Below are 10,143 nucleotides of genomic sequence, written 5' to 3'. Positions count from 1 at the left end.
AATATTTAAACTTGTCAGCGTAATTTTTTTTATATATTCAAAAACACTAATGGCCGAAATTAATAAAATCAATAATCTGAATATATAAAAGGAAAAGGTGACTGACTGACTGACTGACTGATCTATCAACGCACAGCTCAAACTACTGGACGGATCGAGCTGAAATTTGGCATGCAGATAGCTATTATGACGTAGGCATCCGCTAAGAAAGGATTTTTGAAAATTCAACTCCCAAGGGGGTGAAATGGGGGTTTGAAATTTTGTAGTCCACGCGGACGAAGTCACGAGCATAAGCTAGTATAGCAATAAAATTTCGCAACGATATAATGCAATTTAGCTTGCGTACATGATTTATCTAGTTAAGGCGAAATGGGATCGCAAAGGCGAATGTATCGGAAAGTCTGGGTTGCCCAAGCGCAAATTTGTTGAACGCTTTTTATAAATATTTATATTTAAAATTCTATGTGCTCTATTACCATTAAACAATACCGTAATCCCTTGGTGAACGTAAATACGAAATTTTATTTGAAATTGGTTTTATATCAATCGAATAAAACTGGTTTTTCTCTTAATGGAAAATTCGCAATTTTTTGTATCGAGCCAAATTGTGCCAATCGTGTTTTGGCTCTCGTAATTTACTAAAAAAATCTTTAATTTTTATAATATTAAAAAAAACAATTTTTAGATTTTTTGAGGGCATACTTGATTCTTTAAACATTCGAAATGTGTCTCAACACCGCTTTTGGGACGCATATCGCCTTAATAATAAATAATCATTATACAAGCTATTACGTTTCAAAGATTCAGGAGTCCACCTCTTGTATGTAGTACTATGTATTATTCTCTGTCTAGAAATTGACTGACTGACAAGTTTCTGTACTCCAAGGTATCAATCCCACTCCAAAGGCCTAGAATTCTGCGTTCCACGTTTATAATTATTCAGATAGTTATTTATTTTAAGCGTTGCGGTCAACTACTGTGTGTTGACTGTAGAACCATCCAAGTCTATGCATACTTATTTTTTTTTTACTAGTGGTTCACCCCTAACTAAGATATCGCGGTATCCCATAATTCCCGATAGTTTTATAATGTTAACAGTGCCATCTATTAGTTACATCATAAGTATGTGATAAAACTGAAATTATACACAAGTTATCAGTTTCTAATAAGTAGCTGTTTTTGACATAAAGCTTAAAATTCAATCCCCACTTTAAAACCCCCCCCCTCCCCCCCCCCCCCCCCTGAAATAAAGCTTTTTTATAGTTTTTTATGTAATATACGGCTGAAGGCCATCAGTTTACATGATATTGTTTATATTTGAATTAATTATGTTCAGTAGTTCAGAAGTTATAAGGCTGTGACAGACGGACAAGTGCAATTACACTCAAATAGACTCAGAGACCTCGCTTCGCTCGCAATTACAGTGAATGGACAACTCTGGACTTCTGGAAGTAGGATCGATGTCGCCCAAAAATAATACTTTGCCAAATGAATACACTGAAGAGAGTAGGCAAAAGACAAGGCACGTTTTGGAGGCATAGGCACAAATCTTTATCATAAAGGCTAGAATTTGGGGCAAGCTACAGGAATGACTAACGTCGGTGTGCACACATTATTTATTTTACGGGCAAAGTGATTATTCAACATTAATATGAACACCAAAATCACTATACAGGTTGTAACCAGAACGCTGGCAAAAACGAAGACAGGTGATAAGGTACTGATGATTACTGATATACCACAAAAAAACGCGAAAAAAATACAAAAAAAACCCTGTAGTTTTGTAAAAGTTTACGATATATTGCAAATAAAACAGCTGACTGACGCTAGAGGTCAACGAACGTTGCGTAAGTAGTCCACTCGGAGTCAGCCGCATCGTAGGTGAGGCATTGACCCGAGTTTTACAAGCTATACATTGCGGATTAGAAAAATACTAAATCACTAAAACTACAAAATGGGCCCAATGGTTATTGGTATTGGATTGTGTTTAGGTAGTAGAATAATAACGCTAAGTTTTTTGCGTTCTGGTTACACCCGTATGTGTCTATACAAAGCAAGTATTGCCTGTATTGTGTCACGGTAGCTCGCCCTAAAGTCTAGTTTAAAAAATAAATATATTACACAAAGTGTTGTTCCCTTCGAGAAAAACAATAACTATTATAGAAACTTAATATATGAGACGGGTCGTAGAACGAGCCTGGTGGGGTTTTCTTATAATATCAATGTGTATATACAAAATAATATATCTAATGTATATTCTATATCTATTGAATGTATACCTAACTTTTGATAAAAGTAGACCGGGTTTAAGCCCATACCTATTTTTTAAACCAACTACATGTATATTGCAACATAATATCCTTTATATAAATGAACGAAATTTTAATATAGCATGATTACATAAAACATAGAGTATTTGGTTATTTTTAAGAATTTATTCTTTTAGAATTGTTTAATAACTATACTATAATTAGGACATATTAATGAGATTTAAAAAAAAATTACAACAAAAACAAAACAAAGAATAAGTTATGTTAAACATAACCAACAGTTTTTTTTTTCAAATAAGCATCAAGCTTGTGCTAAAGCTGAGATCTATAGAGTAGAGATCATGTTTTGACTCTGCTCAAAATTAAAACTAGACAGATTTATAGGCAGATACATAACTCTGTTTCGTTTGAACTCTAAAGTCTGAGGCTGAGATACAGTGCACTTTGACTTAGTTCAGAGTTAAGACGGAGTTAAAAGGAGACTGATTTATGCAGAGATATGATTAGTCCGTCTCGTTTTAACTCTGGCTTAAGTCTAAGCAAAGTCTTAGTGTGAGATCTATAGAGCGCACTCTCACTTTGCTTAGACTTAAAACAGAGTTCAAACGAGACAGATGTCTATCTCTCCTATAAATCTATCTCGTTTTAACTCAATCTTAAGTCTGAACAAAGACAAAGAGCGCTCTATAAATCTTACCCTAAGTGCACTCTATAGATTTCAGCCTAGACTCTAAGAGTTATTACGTGAGATTTTTGATCTTTAAATAAAAATAACCAAATACTCCAGAAAATGATTGTAGAAATATTTTTTTTCCTTTATACACTTTGTGCCTGATTTGCTATACAATGTGTACACTACACAAAAAATATTCAGAACTATGTTCAAACAAAATATACATAAACTTATATCTACTAAATAATAAAAAAATATTAAAGTATCTATTTTCTAGTCAATTTTTCACTACTTATAATGGAATAACATAAAATAAATTTTACACTTAATACTAAATCAGTATGTGTTTTTTACAATAATGTTATTTTTGTAAAAAATATGTAGTAATAAGATGCTTATATCCATATTATTGTTAATATTATCTAATGACTATTTAATTGTTTAGTTTATTGGCTTTTACTAATAAACGTTTTTATTATTCATGCTGCTTATATAGCGTATAAACATTTTTTGTCAAACAATTTATTATAGTTACTATGTAAAATCCATGAGTAATTTTTTATATGTATTAGTCAGAGTCAGTAAATGTAAGTTAAGTTCACGTAAAATTGGAACAATCCTTTAAATTTTTAGAATAATTGTAAATGTAGATGGTGTTAAGTAAATGTAAGTAAAGTTCATATAAAATTGGTATATTCCTTTACATTTTAAAAATAATAAAAGTAGATAAAGTGGGAGTGTTTAGATATTTAAATATTATCTTTTGTATAAGTAAGTAAATGTGTACTATATAATAAAAAATATCTTTGTGTCTAAAACTTGTGCTACAGTTTTTCATTTAATGAATTTAAAAAAATGTTTATATTTTTATTTTTTACTTTAAAATAAATGTTTTTATAATTTCATCATTCACATGCTGATTACTTAAGAATCCAGCCTAGGAAATGCTTCAAAGCATTTTGTAAAAGATTATTTTGTAGAAAAATAAATTAAGTAGCAAAAAAGATTTTTTTGCAGCCATACACTTAGTATTTTTTAAATTAAAATTAATCAAATCATAGGCATCTAGGGGTCATCATAGAATTACAATCGTTATAGCAAAGATAGATTTTGAAAAATACATCAATTTCTTGAAAATTACTTTCGAAGGTACTTAAAGGTCCTAAAATACCATAAGTACGTACGTCTTATTGAGGGGAAATTACACAAAAAATTCAGACTTCTGTACATCTGAGTTTACCCGTACCTCCCAGTTCCCCTCCCTTTTGTATGATTTCTTTGGACCAGAGTGGAGACCAGATATCAACCAGGTCACCACTTTTATCCTGTCCGAAAGCGTTTACATATATGTACATTATGGGGTATAATTCATTATAAAATACGTAACTGACTTATCTTGAGAATCAGACTTCCGTACTATGCGTTTGTATCCGTACCTTTTTCTGGCTACCGTTTCTGCCTAAAGGTGGTGAGTGGCCCGAGTAACCAGGGTTCTGTATCCCCATCCCACCGGGCTCCCCTTCCTTTGGTCTGGGTTTCTTCAGTGAGGATCGGAGTGGAGACCGGGTTATGGTGCTGGCATCAGATGATAATCCGGATAGTCCAGTTAATGTTGTGGCCGTTGTGTTCATGGATGCCACACTCCCGTGGCCATTTGTACTGTAGGGCTTGCCTGATGCGTCTGTCATTGATATGCCTGGAATCATTTAATTAAATATATGGAATGGCTCTTCAGAATCGTGTTCTATGCATAGTATGCGACAGGTTGAGATGGCAATCGTGGTATGAGGCGGGGAGACGCCCCGCACACCCGCACTGGGTTAGCGCGGAGCCTGTGCGAGTGTGCGGGGCGTTCCCTCCCTGATTGCCATTTCGACCTGTCGCGTACTATAGCTGAAGCAAAAACAAGCTGCAGCCCACAATTTTTTTATAGTCATTGCATGGAATAGAAAGGTCACAGATTATAGTAAATGGTCAGTAAGAAGAAATACTTCAACTCTTTCTAACGAATCAGAGCAACTTGTTAGGTCTTGGTGTTGTAATTATGTAACTCAAACACACACACACTCACACAAACACATACACACACAAACACACACACACACACTCACACACTACAAACTCACAGCATGAGCATGTATAACTAGATATTTTCACTACCTGTAAAGCTTATAATCAGTCTTTGTAACTAATTACTATTGTTTGGCATTTGGGACATTGTCATTATTGTATGAGAAGATGATCACTGCACAATAGGCTACTTGACTCATATCTAATTTCGTCCAATAAATGATTATTTATTATAGTATTTTGCTTAAGACAACGAAATATATCAATAACAATTATTAAAAACGCAGGATGGATATATAAATCCAATTTTAAAATATACAGTTTTTATTTTTATTTGAAACGCAGAAAACGCTGTCAGCCATGATGTGACGTCATTAAATATGTAAACAAAGAAATGTCATCCCTATGTCACGCGTGGACTAACGTAGTATCCATATATATAAAATTTAAAGTCCTGACAAACTTATATATCAACGCACAGCCTAAACATCTAAACAGCTGGTCCTAGATACATGAAATTTGGTGGGTGTGTTCTTTGTAGGTAAAGAGAAGGTATCCACTAGGAAAGGATTTTTTGAATTTCCACCCCTGGAAATTCAACTAGCCTATTCATAGTTCATTAATCATTTATTGCAAAAATACACGTGAAATGGTGTTACAATATTAATTAAGAACAATAAAGGGCAATAACATCTAATTTGAACAAGTCATCGATAATACTATAGAATATTAAATACAAAACAAACTATCAACTACGATTATAAAATGTTAATATAAAAATTATAAAATATGTCAAGTAGCAATAAAAAAAAAATAGTTACTACCGTTAACATTATTAGGTACAAGAAATTATAAAAATTGTGAACAAACAAACATCAAAAGTAAAAAAAAGTATGTCAACAGAATGGTCACATGCAATACAGATCATTCTTCTGCAGGATCATTGTTTCCATATACTGTAAATCATTAAGTTCAAATAAATCCTAAATATATAAAAGGAAAGGGTGACTGACTGACAGACTGGCTGGCTGATCTATCAACGCACAGCTCAAACTACTGGACGGATCGGGCTGAAATTTGGAATGCAGATAGCTAGCATGACGTAGGCATCTGCTAAGAAAGGATTTTTGAAAATTCAATCCCTAAGGAGGTGAAATAGGGGTTTTTGAAATTTTTGTAGTCCATGCAGACGAAGTCGCGAGCAAAAGCTAGTGATTTATAAGTCTTCTTTCTATATATATAAAAGGAAAAGCCGACTCATGTTATGTGCGTTTTTAAGAAATTAAGTATCACTTGCTTTAAAGGCGAAGGAAAACATCTTGAGGAAACCTACATGCCAGAAAGTTCTCCACAATGTTCTCAAAGATGTGTGAAGTCTGCCAATCCGCACTTGGCCAGCGTGGTAGTAAACCGTCATGTTGCAACTTCAGACTGGACTATTTGTTTTGCGATCAAAGTACCAGAAAAAAAAACCATATTTACCTCTGCCTTCTTTGAATCCAGGGTTATTGATAGTGGTGCCACTTTCTGGCTCTCCCAAGGGATTGGTGGGGTCGCCCCCCACCCGGCGCGAGAACAGAGTGTCGTATAGAGACATTATGAACAACGCCGAGTTTATCACTATGCATACTATCTGGAAAACAGACGAAATCATATTAGTTCAAACTTCAAAGGGAAAAAAGCAAAAAAAAGCAATATCAATCACTCTACTCTCTCACTGACTAATCACGAAATCTCAGAAACTATAAAGCTTACAAACTTGAAATTTGGAAGGTAGGATATTTCTAGGGCGTAGGTGTCAGTTAAGAAACGGATTTGAGAAAATTAGCCCCTAAGGTGGTGAAAGGGGGGAGTCGAAGGTTGTATGAAAATCCTATGTTTTGAAGTTAGATACGTGAAAATTGACATAATTAGGTCATTAGCTTTAAATAATAAAAATATTATGTAGAAGTCATTTTGGAAAATCCCCCCTTAAGGATGGTAAAACAGCGGGGAAAATGTTGTATAGGAAAGTTTAAATTATTGTTATTTTAACTTAAACGTAGGTTCTTTCTAGTTAGTAAATAAATAATCTAATCTAATCTTGATTGGCTATGACAAAAATGTGAACAGCGAATCCAACAAATCAAGGAGCAGAGTTTGCGTTGGGGGGGGGGGGGGGGGGGGGGGGGGGGATAATAATCAGTAATGTACCTGTACGTAGAAAGCTTCTCCTCTAACAAGGTAGAATCCCTTGTCATCGCCTTGCACTGCAAATAAACCGGCCGCGGCTATCGACAGCAACGCTGAAAAATATAACATGTCTAATAAGAATATGCTGGACATTGACAAATGTAGAGAGACAACCCGTGAGGGCCAGACCCTCGTCTAATTATATAAAAGGAAAAGGTGACTGACTGACTGATCTATCAACGCACACCTCAAACTACTGGACGGATCGGCTCGGAATAGGCATCCGGTAAGAAAAGGATCCCTAAGGGGGTGAAATAGGTGTTTTAAATTTGTGTAGGCCATGTAGATGAAGTCCCGAACATAGGCTAGTTATTTTATAAAAGCTGAAAGTTTATCTGCGCATTGTCTCAACACAGAGAGGAACGATCAGCGACTATGAAGTTTCGATCATGGTGGCTTTGGCAGATCACAAATATGTATAAAATCTTTCGTCTAAATAAAGTCGAAATAAAGTCTAATTTTATGTTAGACTTGTATGAGGTCATTAATCAGGTAACCCTACTGGTCACTCGAAAGCGCTGTTCAGATTCTTAAACAAGAATTCGGCCTCTTGAGGTGCTGCGCTTGGTAGGAAAAATCTATGCATCAGTGCGAGCTTTAACAGGTCAATGTGCACTAAATAGACATACAACATAACAACCTTAAGCTCCAGGGTTCTGCGCCAGACAGATGCCAAGAGTCTGACGGGATCCCGATGCTTATTTATAATCTGTTTACTGCGCCGCTCTAATGCATAAACGTACAGTGCGACAAGGCTATCTTGGCGCGTGGCGAAAATCGGAGCCAACGTTGCCGTCAAGTGTCCCCTTTGTTCTTGTTTGAATATTCTAAGCCTTTGTTCTCCAACAGCGCCCCCTGTCAATGTCATTCAAATGCCAAGAGAACCTTGTCGCACTGTAGCATCCACCTAGGGAAACACTGCGGCCACAAGTATAAGCAAGGACCTTTAAAATTGGTGGGGATCAGAATGGATCGAAGCTAGTCGAAGTGCTACACGAATTCAAGTAACTGGTACTCACTCGCCAACAGCGCCAGGGCAAGTTTCGTCATGACGTTGTGCGTGTACTTGAGGCCGACGCGCTCCTTCGAGGAGATCATGGCCAGCTGCATCACCGACAGTATGCAGAACACGCCGAGCACGGACACGCCGATCACCGCAACCACGCCCGCCATGTACACTGCCGCTGGAAACAGAAAGGATTTATTTTTATATTGAGTTTGCTTTTACCTTAAACCTCCTCACCTCAATCAATCAATCCATCAGCCTGTTGTCGTCCACTGCTGGACATAGGCCTTCCCAAAAGAGCGCACCACCACACACGGTCCTCCGCCTTCCTCATCCACCCACTTTCTACTACCTTCTGGAGCGGCATATGTTGGGTTTCTCTTTGAGAGACAAAATCTGTAAGGTGACTTACTAATCCATACTATCCATACCAATCCATACTAATATTATTAATGCGAAAGTGTGTCTGCTATCTGTCTGCTAGCTTTTCACAGCCCATCCGTTCATCCCGCATCCCGGGGTGTAAGCTATAACAGTAAAGTGAACTCCTTTTGAGTTAAATCCCCTTTTCAAAAGACGTTGTACTTATTTTTAATAGGAGACACGTACCTAGACACAGATTATATTATTAGATCCATTTGCACTTATAAACACTACGAATTTATATACCTATAAACAGGGTGTGACTCTAACCAGACTAGATGGACAACTGACGTACCCTGAATAACCTGACTCATGCGTATCCACTTTCCTATTACTCACTAAGCCACAACTTTGATAATTATGCGAATACAACACATATCCTCCAGAGTTCGACTATTGAATACATAATTAGCCTGTACCGTGATTGTAAGACAAATAGTCCAACCTGAAGTTGCATTATGAGTCTGCGCAGGTACAGCCAAGGGCACAAGCTCGGCTGAGATCTGTTCTGCGCAACCATATTTTTTTTTTCATGTACCATAATTGCTGTTACAAGTTCTGCGCAACCATATGTCCCGTGTTCAGATTGAACTACTTTTCAATCAATGTACTATTTGCCGTGATAACGTTTCCTATTACTCACTAAGCCACAACTTTGATAATTATGCGACTACAACACATATCCTCAAGAGTTCGACTGATGAATACATAATTAGCCTGTACAGTGATTGTAAGACAAATAGTCCAGCCTGAAGTTGCAATATGAGTCTGCGCAGGCACAGCCAAGGACACAAGCCACGCTGAGATCTGTTCTGCGCAATCATATGCCCCATGTTCAGATTGGATTACTTTACGCCGTCTCGTCTCCCATTCGGGAGGTCGGAAGTTAAGGGTCAACTTTTCCGAATTATGTGCGTTTTAAGCATTTAAATATATCTTGCTTTACGGTTAAACGGTGAAGGTCGGTCGAACGGTCGTGAGGAAACCTGCATGTCTGAGAATTCTACATAACGGTCTCAAAGGTGGGTAAAGTCTACCAATCCCTGGACTAGCGTGGCGACGATGGGTTAATCATGATTATTGAGTGTAAGGTGCATCCAGTGGCGTAGCTAGGTAACCAAGGCCCTGGGGCAAATCAAAAATGGGGCCCCACTGATATCTAAACTGGTTAGGTTTTATCAAGTAAAAATATTAAATATATACATTCACAGAAAGAATTTTGGGGAATTCCCTAGTAACTTTCGAATTATCATATTTATTTTGAAAATGGGAGAAATTTTCAAAACTTTAGTTCGATCGAGATTTTCTGGTAAGGATTCGAGGGCCTCCTGAGCTTTAGGGCGCCGGGGCACTGCCCCGCCTAGCCCCTAGGTAGCTACGCCACTGGGTGCATCATATACATACAAGTTCCTTGTATTACAAATTGTACACGTGTAGGCGCGCCTCCAGTGCAACATTCTGGCATGCAG

General features: G+C 36.9%; 1 protein-coding gene across 1 annotated transcript; it reads right to left on the bottom strand.

Moving 5' to 3' along the window:
• Positions 1 to 1,256: 1,256 nt before the first annotated feature.
• LOC117992773 (uncharacterized) lies at positions 1,257 to 8,879 on the bottom strand. Its single transcript, XM_034980489.2, has 5 exons — positions 8,861 to 8,879; positions 8,265 to 8,429; positions 7,207 to 7,298; positions 6,496 to 6,646; positions 1,257 to 4,639 (listed from the first exon to the last, which is right to left on the bottom strand). Exons 2-5 carry the CDS (start codon positions 8,416 to 8,418, stop codon positions 4,347 to 4,349), a joined length of 690 nt encoding a protein of 229 aa, XP_034836380.1. The 5' UTR covers positions 8,419 to 8,429; positions 8,861 to 8,879; the 3' UTR covers positions 1,257 to 4,346.
• Between the last annotated feature and the right edge of the window lie 1,264 nt (positions 8,880 to 10,143).

This window comes from Maniola hyperantus, chromosome 22 (assembly GCF_902806685.2).
Source record: "Maniola hyperantus chromosome 22, iAphHyp1.2, whole genome shotgun sequence".
NCBI classification, from domain to species: Eukaryota; Metazoa; Arthropoda; class Insecta; order Lepidoptera; family Nymphalidae; genus Maniola; species Maniola hyperantus.
The sequence above is the reverse complement of the archived record's forward strand: the minus strand, read 5'-3'. Positions and strand labels throughout refer to the sequence as shown.

Excerpts from the sequence above, each read along its gene's own strand:
- LOC117992773 (XM_034980489.2), bottom strand. The coding sequence starts at position 8,418 with ATGGCGGGCGTGGTTGCGGTGATCGGCGTGTCCGTGCTCGGCGTGTTC. Across the intron at positions 6,647-7,206 it reads GAGAAGCTTTCTACGTACAG|ATAGTATGCATAGTGATAAA; the intron begins GTACATTACTGA and ends TCTGTTTTCCAG. Across the intron at positions 4,640-6,495 it reads TGGATTCAAAGAAGGCAGAG|GCATATCAATGACAGACGCA; the intron begins GTAAATATGGTT and ends AAATGATTCCAG.